This window comes from Loxodonta africana, chromosome 2 (assembly GCF_030014295.1).
Source record: "Loxodonta africana isolate mLoxAfr1 chromosome 2, mLoxAfr1.hap2, whole genome shotgun sequence".
NCBI classification, from domain to species: Eukaryota; Metazoa; Chordata; class Mammalia; order Proboscidea; family Elephantidae; genus Loxodonta; species Loxodonta africana.
In genome coordinates this window covers 229,560,711-229,573,927 of record NC_087343.1, presented here as the reverse complement: position 1 = coordinate 229,573,927, position 13,217 = coordinate 229,560,711, and the positions used below count along the sequence as shown (strand labels likewise).

General features: G+C 59.2%; 1 protein-coding gene across 1 annotated transcript in view; it reads left to right on the top strand.

The window, feature by feature from the left end:
- OBSCN (obscurin, cytoskeletal calmodulin and titin-interacting RhoGEF) overlaps positions 1 to 13,217 on the top strand; it is a 224,764-nt gene that overhangs the window by 173,486 nt on the left and 38,061 nt on the right. The window contains exons 76-87 of the mRNA XM_064279626.1: positions 169 to 236; positions 1,352 to 1,474; positions 1,680 to 1,819; positions 2,957 to 3,157; positions 3,319 to 3,401; positions 5,822 to 5,995; positions 7,028 to 7,184; positions 7,791 to 7,907; positions 8,007 to 8,171; positions 8,318 to 8,476; positions 8,888 to 9,065; positions 9,917 to 10,030. Coding sequence (XP_064135696.1) covers positions 169 to 236; positions 1,352 to 1,474; positions 1,680 to 1,819; positions 2,957 to 3,157; positions 3,319 to 3,401; positions 5,822 to 5,995; positions 7,028 to 7,184; positions 7,791 to 7,907; positions 8,007 to 8,171; positions 8,318 to 8,476; positions 8,888 to 9,065; positions 9,917 to 10,030 — 1,679 coding nt within the window. The remainder of the gene's footprint in view (positions 1 to 168; positions 237 to 1,351; positions 1,475 to 1,679; positions 1,820 to 2,956; positions 3,158 to 3,318; positions 3,402 to 5,821; positions 5,996 to 7,027; positions 7,185 to 7,790; positions 7,908 to 8,006; positions 8,172 to 8,317; positions 8,477 to 8,887; positions 9,066 to 9,916; positions 10,031 to 13,217) is intronic.

The window sequence follows — 13,217 nt, the reverse complement described above, 5'->3', positions numbered from 1 at the left end:
CCCTGGCTATGCTCTCTTGGACTGTTGCCCTCAGACTCTTTCTACCAGACCTCCTGCTCTCTTGGACTGTTGCCCTCAGACTCTTTCTACCAGACCTCCTGCCTGCAGGCAGAGGTCAGGCCCATCCCAAGCCACTCGCAACACTACTGGCCCACTCACTCCCTTTAGGACCCAAGACATCTCAACACAGCTGTCGGAGTCTATGGGATTCACCAACCTGGCAGGGCAGAGGAAAGGTACGGGTTGGTGGGCGCACCCCTGGCAGAGTGGGCCTGTCTCAGAGTCGGCTGCCCGCTGGCCAGCCGAGTCCCTCCCCTGGCCTGGCCTGGCCCTCCTCATGAGTGCTGAGTCTGAGCTCTGGCTGGTGGCCGAGGCCCTGCCAGGTCTGGGAGCTGTGGAGGCAGCACCAGGCTGGCCGACCATGGCCCACATCTCAGGTCTAGCAGATGTTTGCTTTATGAATGTAGGAGTGTATCTGGTCCTGCTAGGGATGGTGGGAGGGATGCTGGGGGGTGGGGGTGGCAGGACCTTCTACCTGCTGGGATGGGGTTGGGCAGGGTTGCGTGTAGCCCGTGGGGCCGGGGGAGAGAGCTGCTCTTTCTCCTGCTTCTTCTGCTCCCTCCACAGCTGCCTCCAGGCACCCTGGGGTGTCTTCTAACTTTATTTTTGATGTAAAGTCCTCAGCATCCACCATAGAGAGGAGGGTGTGGTGCCTCCTCGGCACCTGTCCCCCACCCTGTGGCCATCACCGTATTCACAGCCATCCTTCCTTGCTTCGCACCCCACCTGGGCCCAGTCTGAGGCCCATGCCAGGCGCCTGTCAATTCACCCTCAGTCCGACGACAGCAAAGAGCCCTCACCCTGCAATGGCCGACTGCATGCCTCTCTCGGCTGCTCAGGCTAAAGTGGGGGTGCCCTCCTTGACTCCCACAGCCCTCAGTTCTCTTGCCTGTCCTTCAGAACATGTCCTGGACCTGCCCCTTCTCCTGCCTCCTTGCTGAGACCCTGCGCCTGCCCTGACACCTCACCAGCCTCTTCCAGGCCCACTGCCATGGCTCCCACACCCCCCAACCACACCTGCAGCCTGCACAGCCTCCCCCACCTGGAGTCTGGGCCCCACCAGGCTCTGTCCTTGCCCCTCCTGCTGTCCCTGTTTGCCCCCTGCCTGGACGCCGCACCCCCAGCATTCATGGGCCTCCCCCATAGCCACCCACAGCCCCCACTGGAGGCGCGCACCATGCGTTGAAGGTGGTGCTGCCTTGGGTCACTGTGGTCTGAGAACAGGGCCAGCCGAGTGCTCAGTCCATGTTGTTGGTGCACTCCTGACTGAAGGAAGCTTTTGCGCCCGCAGGGGAGCCATCTGTGGCTGAGGAGGCCCGTGGCCACCTCTCCCTCGCCGAGGTCAGTACTGAGGAGTTCCTCCAGAAGCTCACCTCCCAGATCACGGAGATGGTGTCGGCCAAAATCACGCAGGGTAGGCAGGTCGGCACCTGTGCTGGTGCCCATGTCCGTGTTCTGGGGGTCCTGAGAGTGGGATGGCTGTGGTGGTGAACCTGGGGGCTCCCCGACCCTCCTGCCCTGGGGACCTATATGCGGGATGAGGGCTGTGTGCACCAGGAGCTGTCCCTGCAGGGTCCCAGGCCCTTCCTGGGGTGTGATGTGTCCTTGTGCTCATCTAGCCCAGCTGCAGGTGCCTGGAGGTGACAGTGATGAGGAGTCCAAGACGCCGTCCCCATCGCCCCGGCATGGCCGCTCACGGCCCTCTTCCAGTATCCAGGAGTCCTCCTCAGAGTCAGAGGACGGTGACGCCCGTGGTGAGGTACGGGGCCCTCAGCCCTGCAGGGTCAGGGCCTAGCTGGGGTGGCCCTTGGGGACAGAGGCGGGCAGAGGGCTGGCCCTGCTGAAGAGAAGGTGCAGGGCCATGAGGGGCAGCAGGAGGCAGGGCCAGAACAGGCCTGGAGGAACAGCTGTGGGTCTTGGCTGGAGTGTGACGTTTTGAAGAAAATGTCTTTGAGCAGATTGGCTGAAATCACCTTGGTGTTTAGAAGTGGGTCAAGTAGATGATACACAAGACAGTATTATGTCTTCTATAAAATGCTGTGAGGTTGGCAAATCCTCCAGAATAGGAAACTGAGTTGGAAGATGCATGGAGCCATTGTAAACATCAACTCTGCGGAAGGACATGCTCTTTCTAAGTGAGCCCAGTGAGTTCTGACACACGCGCACGCCTGTGCACCCAAGATCACACTCAGATACCCCCAGGGCTTCCTCTCGTCCCATTGCAGTCACCCCCTCCACCTGCCGCCTGCAGCCCCTGAATGATTCCCATCCAGAGAGGGAATCCCGTGCCAGAACTACGTAGAGATGGAATCACACAGGATGGCTTCTTTCTCCCTGTATAATGCCCGGTGACCCACGAGTTAAAAAAAGAGAGAGAGAGAAAGAAAAGGAAAAGAAATGATGCATTTTAGAGTGCTCCAAGAGGGCAGAAAAGGACAGGGCACCTGGAGGAGACCAGAGTCCCTGGGGGCTTTGTGAGCAGCAGGTGCTGGGGCTGACCCGGAATGACGGTCCTTACTGCACAGTAACCACAGCGACCCTGCCTGCTAGTAAAATCCATTTGTTCATTTGTTCATTCATTCATTCAAACAGTGTACCTGGTGCCTGCTGTTCACGAGGCATCGTGTTAGGCCTAGGGGTAGTATCTGTGTGTGTGTATGTGTCTGTGTGTGTGTGTGTGTGTGTGTGTGTGTAGGGTGATGGAGAACCAGACAGAGGACAAGAGCTGAGAATAGGCAGCCCTGACCTGGGGTTGGGAGCCAGTGGGAGTGTGAAATGAACTCTGGGCCAGCCCCTGCCCTGCAAGTTGGGGCCTCTGAGGTTCCCGGGGGTGGCTGGGGCCTTGGGAGGCCTGTCAACCCTTCTTGGGTTCCCCTGACTCACTCCCCACCCCCAGATCTTCGACATCTACGTGGTCACAGCCGACTACCTCCCGCTGGGGGCGGAGCAGGATGCCATTACGCTGAGGGAGGGCCAGTACGTGGAGGTCCTGGACTCAGCCCACCCGCTGCGCTGGCTTGTGCGCACCAAGCCCACCAAGTCCAGCCCCTCGCGGCAAGGCTGGGTGTCACCTGCCTACCTGGACAAGAGGCTTAAGGTGCCTGGGGGCTGAGGCAGGGGTAGGAGAAGGGGCCCTGGGGAGCCCACTTAAGGGACGGGAAGCCTGACCCCCTGACCCCCTTCTGGCCCTGCCCACGGCCCTGCCACATGGCGGTGGCCCAGGCGGCCGCTGTGTGACCCAGTCCTGATTTTCACTAGCTCTCGCCTGAGTGGGGGACCACCGAGGTGCCCGAGTTCACTGGGGAGGCCATGTCTGAGGATGAATACAAGATGAGGCTGAGGTGAGGGGCAGACCGGGCGGGCGAGGGCTGCCCCGTGCTCATGGCACGCTCTGCTGCTTGCCCTCATACGGAGCACAGGCCCTGGCTTTGGAGTCAGGGTCCTGGCCATGGTGTTTTCTGGGGAATCTGGGCTTTCCTGTGGGAACCTCTGAATAGCTAACTCCACAGACGCCTCTCGGGGATGGGGCTGAAGCAGAAGGAAAGCAGACCTGGGGCCTGACTCCGCTCCTGGCTCCTGACTGTTCACTGTGGGCTCACAGTGAGCAGGTTGGGGCTTCAGCAGCCTTGGCAGGGAGGAGGCATGTGAGGCCACGTGCTCTCTTTCTCCACCGTCTTACCCCTTTCTAAAAGTAGGTGGTGGGCTGTAAACAACACGGAGGTAAAAACAAGGAGTTGCCGAGTCCAGGCCCCCATCTAGCAGCTGAAGAAACAGAGGCCCAGAGAGGGCACAGACTTTGCCTACCACCACACAGTGCCCGGCCCGGCGCAGGAGGCGGGCTGAGGGCAGGCAGCCCGAGCCTCCGGGCCCCCCAGGGCAGGCAGCCCGAGCCTCTGGGCTCCCCAGGGCAGGCAGCCCGAGCCTCTGGGCTCCCCAGGGCAGGCAGCCCGAGCCTCCGGGCCCCCCGCCCCACGGCCCCCCTCTCGCTCCCCCAGCTCTGTCATCCAGGACCTCCTGGGCCCCCCGCCCCACGGCCCCCCTCTCGCTCCCCCAGCTCTGTCATCCAGGACCTCCTGGGCCCCCCGCCCCACGGCCCCCCTCTCGCTCCCCCAGCTCTGTCCTCCAGGACCTCCTGGGCCCCCCGCCCCACGGCCCCCCTCTCGCTCCCCCAGCTCTGCCATCCAGGACCTCCTGGGCCCCCCGCCCCACGGCCCCCCTCTCGCTCCCCCAGCTCTGCCATCCAGGACCTCCTGGGCCCCCCGCCCCACGGCCCCCCTCTCGCTCCCCCAGCTCTGTCCTCCAGGACCTCCTGGGCCCCCCGGCCCACGGCCCCCCTCTCGCTCCCCCAGCTCTGCCATCCAGGACCTCCTGGGCCCCCCGCCCCACGGCCCCCCTCTCGCTCCCCCAGCTCTGCCATCCAGGACCTCCTGGGCCCCCCGCCCCACGGCCCCCCTCTCGCTCCCCCAGCTCTGTCCTCCAGGACCTCCTGGGCTCCCCGCCCCACGGCCCCCCTCTCGCTCCCCCAGCTCTGTCATCCAGGACCTCCTGGGCCCCCCGCCCCACGGCCCCCCTCTCGCTCCCCCAGCTCTGTCCTCCAGGACCTCCTGGGCCCCCCGCCCCACGGCCCCCCTCTCGCTCCCCCAGCTCTGTCCTCCAGGACCTCCTGGGCCCCCCGCCCCACGGCCCCCCTCTCGCTCCCCCAGCTCTGTCCTCCAGGACCTCCTGGGCCCCCCGCCCCACGGCCCCCCTCTCGCTCCCCCAGCTCTGTCCTCCAGGACCTCCTGGGCCCCCCGCCCCACGGCCCCCCTCTCGCTCCCCCAGCTCTGTCCTCCAGGACCTCCTGGGCTCCCCGCCCCACGGCCCCCCTCTCGCTCCCCCAGCTCTGTCATCCAGGACCTCCTGGGCCCCCCGCCCCACGGCCCCCCTCTCGCTCCCCCAGCTCTGTCCTCCAGGACCTCCTGGGCCCCCCGCCCCACGGCCCCCCTCTCGCTCCCCCAGCTCTGTCCTCCAGGACCTCCTGGGCCCCCCGCCCCACGGCCCCCCTCTCGCTCCCCCAGCTCTGTCCTCCAGGACCTCCTGGGCCCCCCGCCCCACGGCCCCCCTCTCGCTCCCCCAGCTCTGTCCTCCAGGACCTCCTGGGCCCCCCGGCCCACGGCCCCCCTCTCGCTCCCCCAGCTCTGTCCTCCAGGACCTCCTGGGCCCCCCGCCCCACGGCCCCCCTCTCGCTCCCCCAGCTCTGTCCTCCAGGACCTCCTGGGCCCCCCGCCCCACGGCCCCTCTCTCGCTCCCCCAGCTCTGTCCTCCAGGACCTCCTGGTCCCCCGCCCCACGGCCCCCCTCTCGCTCCCCCAGCTCTGTCATCCAGGACCTCCTGGGCCCCCCGCCCCACGGCCCCCCTCGCTCCCCCAGCTCTGTCCTCCAGGACCTCCTGGGCCCCCCGCCCCACGGCCCCTCTCTCGCTCCCCCAGCTCTGTCCTCCAGGACCTCCTGGTCCCCCGCCCCACGGCCCCCCTCTCGCTCCCCCAGCTCTGTCATCCAGGACCTCCTGGGCCCCCCGCCCCACGGCCCCCCTCTCGCTCCCCCAGCTCTGTCCTCCAGGACCTCCTGGGCCCCCCGCCCCACGGCCCCCCTCTCGCTCCCCCAGCTCTGTCCTCCAGGACCTCCTGGGCCCCCCGCCCCACGGCCCCTCTCTCGCTCCCCCAGCTCTGTCATCCAGGACCTCCTGGGCCCCCCGCCCCATGGCCTCCCTCTCGCTCCCCCAGCTCTGTCATCCAGGACCTCCTGGGCTCGGAGCAGGCCTTTGCTGGCACGCTGCAGTTTGTGCAGAGCCACCACATGCAGCACCTGGACCGCTGTCCCCACGTGCCCGCCATGGTGGCCAGCCAGAGGGCGGTCATCTTCCGCAACCTGCGGGACATCAGCCACTTCCACAGCAGGTGGGCTGGGTGCTCCGCACACACAGGTGGACCCGTGTACGGCCCTGGTGGTGGGTGGGCAAGGGGTCGGGGATCTAGAGCAGGCGCGAGGAGGCGAGAACCACTGCCCCGATGTGCCCCGCCTGGCAGTGCACACCTCTCTACTTCAGGAGCACAGACATGTGCAGCTAGCTTCCACACGAGGACACCTGCCTGCTGGCGGGCGTGCTTCAGGTCCAGGCACGTGCACACGCACATCTGCATACACATGCATGCCTGTGTACACATGTACGTGCACAATACATATGCGTACACATGCATGTCCTCATACCTGTACACATGTGCATACAGGTGTATGCAGTCACGTAAACATGCGTGCCACATATACCTTCACACCTGCAAATACATGTACACATCTGCATACATATGCACACCTGTGCATACCTGCAGATACACATACATGCCAGCATACAAGTGCACACCATCTGTGCGTAGACATACGCCCATACTCACATGCACACACGCATACATGTTTACTTCTCCATAAACGTGTGCACCCATATACACATGTCTGCACACACGTACACCTGAAATGTATGTGAACACAGACACATACCTACACACCTCACACACATGCACGCCTGCATATACGTGCATACCCACCTACACCTACAGACGCTTGCATGCCGCATACCTGTGTTCGCCCACACAGACATGCACACCCACAGCCACATGTATACCTACATACACGTGCACACACGTGCCTGCTTAAACCTGTGCGTACATACATACATGTTCCCACTTGTACCCATATGCACACCTGCATACACACGCTTGCGCATACGCACACGCGCCCCAAGGCTGACACACTGTCGCAGCTCCCCAGGACTGAGAGGAAACCCTCCCTTGGCCAGGGCTCTGCCTGTTTCCTCCCAAAGCTGGAGGTTCAGGGCTGGGTGGGGTAGGGGAGGTGGTGGACCCTGATGTCACTCAAGGCCCCTCTAGCTTTGCTGGGCCTGGGCCTCACCCCTGACTGCCACTCCCACCATTCAGCTTCCTGAAGGAGCTGCAGAAGTGCGACACTGACGACGACGTGGCCATGTGCTTCATCAAGAATGAGGCGGCCTTTGAGAAATACCTGGAGTTCCTGGTGGGCCGTGTACAGGCCGAGTCGGTGGTTGTCAGCACAGCTGTCCAGGAGTTCTACAAGGTGCCGCCTGCCCTGAGCCTGGTGGAGTCCCAGCCCTGTCCACCCCACCCTCCTCCTAGGCCTCCAGTGTTCACCTGACCCCAGCCATCCCGTGAGGCCCAGGCTGGACCCCGTCATCTGCCAAGCTCGTGTTCATCTTCTCTGACCTCAGCCCCCACCACAGCCCTGCCCGGGCCCCTCCTTGGGCCCTGGCTTTCATCAGGAAAACAGGCAGAGCCCACCCACCCACCAAATCTCCATTCCCCGGGCTGGTCGATTCACCTGCCTGAGCCTCATGCGCCCACCCATCTGAGGGTGACACTGACCATTGCCCCATGTGGGTGAAGGCTGACGAGTCCCATGGGTTGCCAGTCCTGTGGGTGGGTGACTCCTAGGGCACTGATCCATCAGCTCTCCAGGGCCCTTCCCTGCACTGCCAGCCGCTCCAGGCTGGTAGGGGTAGAGCATCCCCTGCTTCCTGTCCTCATCCCTGCCCCCTGGGGCCCCACACAAGGCCAGGACTCCTTCTGTCCTCAGAGCCTGTGTGGCTTCAGGCTGGGTGGGTGCGGTGGGGTCCTTCCGGGACTGCGTGTTCCTGCCCTGAGACCTGCCCTATGGTTCTGACAGAAATACACCGAGGAGGTGCTGTCGGCGGCAGACCCCTCGCAGCCCCCGCCTCCGCCGCTGCAGCATTACCTGGAGCAACCTATCGAGCGGATCCAGCAGTACCAGACCCTCCTCAAGGTGCGCGAGGCCCCACCACTGCTCCTCCCGCCAGCCTCCTTCCCTGCCCCTGGGCTCGGGGGGCCTTAGCCTCTGACCCACCTCCTTGCCCTGTGGCAGGACCTGATCCGCAACAAGGCACGGAATAGGCAGAACTGCGCCCTGCTGGAACAGGCCTACGCCGTGGTGTCGGCCCTGCCTCAACGCGCCGAGAACAAGCTGCACGTGTCACTCATGGAGAACTACCCTGGCACCCTGGAGGCCCTGGGCGAGCCCATCCGGCAGGTCTGACCACGACCTTCACGCCATGTTTCCTTGGGGCGCCAGTGCGGGGCTCTGGGTGACAGAGGGTGGGGTGTGCGTGTGCGGTGCAGGAAGGTCTGTACCCTGGGGAACGGGACTCTGCTGACCACACCTGAACACCTCCCTAGGGCCACTTCATTGTGTGGGAAGGGGCGCCAGGTGCCAGAATGCCCTGGAAAGGCCACAACCGCCATGTCTTCCTCTTCCGCAACCACCTGGTGATCTGTAAGCCCAAGCGGGACTCGAGGACTGACACCTTCAGCTATGTCTTCAGGAACATGATGAAGGTTTGGGGGGCTGCTGGGCGGCCGCTGGGCAGCTCTCTAGAAAGTGGGGCCCTGCGGGGAGGAAGGGCTGTGTCCCATCCACGCAGAATGTAGGTGCCCAGGCAAGGATGGAGGCTGACGCCAGAGGCCAGACCTGTGGCTGCTGTCCTGAAGGGCCCCTTAGGATGGCCCCATGGGGCTCAGGGCCTGTCCCTGCTCTTCTCCATGGGCAGAGCCCCAGGTCTGGCAGCAGCCCACCAGATCCCATGTCCAGGAGGGGTCAGCGGCAGCTAGAGTGGGCGGGAGTGAGGAGGTGAGAGCCACTGTGCTGACGTGGTCCCTGTTGGTGCACACCTCTACGTGGACATGCACCCTCAGGAACATGGCTACCTGCTGCGCACTGACTGCCTTCCCGCTCATGTCCCCCCGCAGCTGAGCAGCATCGACCTGAATGACCAGGTGGAGGGTGACGATCGTGCCTTCGAGGTATGGCATGAGCGAGAGGACTCGGTGCGCAAGTATCTCCTGCAGGCGCGGACGGTCATCATCAAGAACTCCTGGGTGAAGGAGATCTGTGGCATCCAGCAGCGCCTTGCCCTGCCCATCTGGCGTGAGTGCCTCCCGGGTGGGGGTGACATGGGTGCCACCCAGGCCGGCACATCCCTGAGGCCTTGGGGAGCCTGAATGCTCAGCCCTTGCCCCACTACCTGGGTAGGCACAGTATGATTGGGGAGAGAGAGCTTGGTTCTCACCCTGGGTCAGCTCAGGGTGGGTACAATGGTGGCAACCTCGGGGCTGCTCCAGCTCCAGCTCCAGCTCCAGCTCCCAGCCCCTGAAGCCAGACTGCCCTTCATTGTGCCCCTCCCTGCAGCCTTCTGACTTGCTTTGCTGGAACATTTCAGCCAATTTGATGTCATATTCCCTCAGGAGCGTGGGATCCCCCAAGCTGGGTGTTAGCTGACTGTGACCTGAATAGGGGGAGGAGGACAGGAGCCCCCCTGGAGGCCTTGGGTCACACACAGTAGGGCCAAGAGACAGGCAGCTTCCTGGGCCCTGCACACAGGACCCTCGTGCGGAGTTCAGGGAGCGGAGGCGCTGTGGCAGCCCTGGGCCTCATGCTCCCATCAGTGGTCCAGGACTGAGAGCGGCTCACCTCCAACCCGGTGGGTGAACATGCTCCGTTTCACAGTCCCTGCCACTCCCAACTAACGCCCAGCCTATCTCACTCTACCTCGGCTCCTATTGGCCCGAGTGTGGGGCCCTGGATGAAGAAACCAAGGTGGGTCCCTCTAGCAGCTCTGTCCTTTGACCTGGGCTTCTGAAAAGCAAGAAAATGGGCCCTGAAACCTGACACAGGGACTGGTGGTCAGCCCTGCCCCCAGGCCTTCCTAGGCTCCACTCAGCGGCACTGATGATCCCAGACATCCCCACAAAGGCCTAGAGTCCCATGTGTATCCTCAGGTCCCCCAGATTTTGAAGAGGAGCTGGCAGACTGCACGGCTGAGCTGGGGGAGACGGTCAAGCTGGCCTGCCGTGTGACAGGCACACCCAAGCCCATCGTCAGCTGGTACAAAGGTAGGCCCCGGACTGGGGGATTCCCACCCTCATGTTGGGGGTTCCCAACCAAGGCTGCTGCCTGCACAGGAGACAGGCTAAGACAGGGCTGGCACCAGGTGGAGGTCTGGCCAGTGTGGGCCTGGAGGGGTCCGCCTGTGCCAGGAGCGTGAAGGCAGGCTACCTGTTCACTCGCCCACCCCTGAATTGAAGACAATCTGGGGAATGGAGCAGAGATGGATATGGCAGCACAGAGGAGAGCAAGTACCCAGGCATACATGGATGTATTAATGGAGTGACCCTGCCCGCATGAGTCTTGTTCATTAGTTCACTCATTTAACTAATGCTTGTTGAGTGCTCAGGCACTGTGCTAGCTGCTGGGAAACAGCAGCCAACAAGACAGACCTCATGGGGGAGACATTAAACAGAGAAGTGAGCATGTAACAGTCAGCTACTGATGTGGCCATCAAGAGACATCAAACGGAAAGGTGAAGCTTTTAATGCTTTCGCCCATTTGTGATATTAATATGTATCGATGATTCTGTAACGTTCCTTGGACTCGGGCGGACGTGGCTATGGCAGTCTGCTTGTCCGGTTTCCCATTCTTGCTCATTCTGTAGTTTTCTTGGACTCAAGCAGACATGGCTATAGCAGCATGCTCATCCGCTTCCCACTTTTGCCTTCTTTGACAATATGCCGAATAAAACTTTCTTTTTGCTTTACTAAAAAAAAAGTCATCAAACCAGGCCAAGGGCAGAGTGACAAGGACAGGACTCTCTGAGGCAGCCTTGTTAGACGAGCTCTGATGGACAGCGAGTCAGCCACAAGAGGCCGGTGGGAGTGGGGGGCACAGGTGGAGGCGCTGGGGCAGCATTTGTGGCCAGATGAATGGGATGAACAATGGGGAACGAGGGTGGTGAGGATGCTGGCCTTGGGGGTGTTAAAAAACAATCACAGCACAAATAAATCAAATCGCATAGGGTTTATTCAAGCAGTTAATTTGTACACATATAGGGAAGACCTCCTTTCAGAGAAATGGAGGGTTCCATCTTAGGTCGGTTACCATGGGAATATTAACTGTTGTCTGATCTTAACACAATTAAGTCATGGTTTCTTTCTTTCCTGAGATTGCCAGGTGGGCTTTGTGACCTGGCCGAAATACCTCGATTATTCAGGAAACACCAAAGGATTAGAATCATTTTTTCAGGAAACAAAGGCAAAGACTAGTAGTTTACTCTTTGGTGAAGTGAAATTCTTTGGACAAGGTGAACTCTAAAAAGATTCATGGTTGTCTTATCCCAGAGGGGGTTCGAGATTTTATATGATCATCACATCTCCACCCTGTTTCCTTGTTAGCAGTCCAGGTGCATTCCACATTGGCCTTTGTGTATTTCCTGTGTACTCAGAGGAACTTATCAATTTGAGGCCTCAGTTTCCCTTATTATTAACAGTCCCACCTCTGTCCATACTCTCAAGATACCGTGAGCTTGATGAAATACCTCAATGGTGGCTAGTGGAGATCTACTTGGAAGTAGCCTGATGTTTGAGCCTGCTGTCCTGCGTGCTCCTGTTGGCTGATGATGGTGGATATCATTTGCTGTTTCAGCGGCTGTCACATGCATTTAAGATCGTTGAGATTGTACATTTTAGGAAGGCGATTATATCAAATAACTAAGGGGACACTACGCAAGGTTTGAAAAATTCCTCTGAGCCCAAGACTCCCAGAACTGAGATTTAGCTAGGGGAATAAATCCCATGGTGTTTCAGGTTTTACTTTGGCCAATTCGGCAGCTAAGTTGTGACGCTGAATTTTCTAATTCTAATGCTACTTTGTCTAATACCGTTTTTAATATTAAAGTGTGTCTCCCAACACAAGAAAGTGCAGCTTGTGTGACTAAAGGAACTATTCCCGTAGTTGAACAGCCTATGAGTTTACTTTTCAGTTAGAGATTCTTTCAAAGTTCAACTGGGTGCTGCATCTAAAAGGGCAATAGTTTCTTCTCTTATTTCTACCTTGTTGGTCTATTTTTTCCTTTTGGGTAACTGATTATGTATGGACACACAGAGAATAGCATAAGCTGTGTAACAAGAACGGTTCAGGGTTCAGTCGGCAGGTAGAAAACAAAGCCAGTTGTTGTCTCTGGTTCCTAAAGAGATATAAAATAGCTCAAAGACAATGAGTAAGACCAGACTCTGACAGCCCACAAGGGCTTGCTATCATTTTCTGTTGAAACTAAACTTTCTCTCTACAGTCACTCTCCTCTTGACCAAAAGACAATCTCAAAGCAAAGTTATCCTTGATCTAAAAAGCAGGCTGTTCATCATTATTTACATAGGTGCAGCAAGAATGGTAATTTGTCACATAGCCTTTTAAGTCTGCTTTGCTGGAAGTTTTCATAAGGAATCTCAGATTGAATCTGTAAAAGCCTGACTAGGAAGCTAAGCCAAGAACTTGCCACCAGATTTCACCTCTAGTACTATTGTAGGGTAAAAAACAGCGCAAAGTTTAGCAAAGCAAAAAGAAAGTTTTATTCAGCATACATTTAAAAGGGCAAAAGTTGAGAACTGGACAAGTATGCTGCCAGAGCCATGTCTGCCCGAATCCAAGGAAATATATTACAGAACAGATAAGGGTGGGAAACGGACAAGCACGCTGCCACAGCCGTGTTTGCCCGAATCCAAGGAAATATATTACAGAACAGATAAGGGTGGGAAACGGACAAGCACGCTGCCACAGCCGTGTCTGTCCAAGTTCAAAGAACATTACAGAATAGGCCAAGAATGGAAGACGGACAAGCACGCTGCCACAGCCGTGTCTGCCTGAGTCCCAAGAACGTCACAGAGTCATTGGTGTACATTAACACTACAACATGGTTAAAACCACTGGAAGCTTCACCTTTTTACCGATTGGCAAGAAACTGATCCTGCATTTTGAGTTGTCCCTCTCAACAATCACTGGTACAGGTTTCCCTGACGATGGTCAGGAGGGTCTCATTAGCCCAACAAATTTCTATTCACTAAATGCTCACAGGAAAAGAGTGGGAAGTCTTCTGTGTTCCAGCTGATGTGAAAGGTCCCCTAAAAGATATTTCCAAGATTATCTTAGCTATTGTCTTTATATCTGAGCCCAGTTAATGTGTCCTTGGGAGTCCTTGTGAGCCCTTGTGAGCCCAGTTCCAGCTGGGTCACATTCTCTATGCTCAAGCAC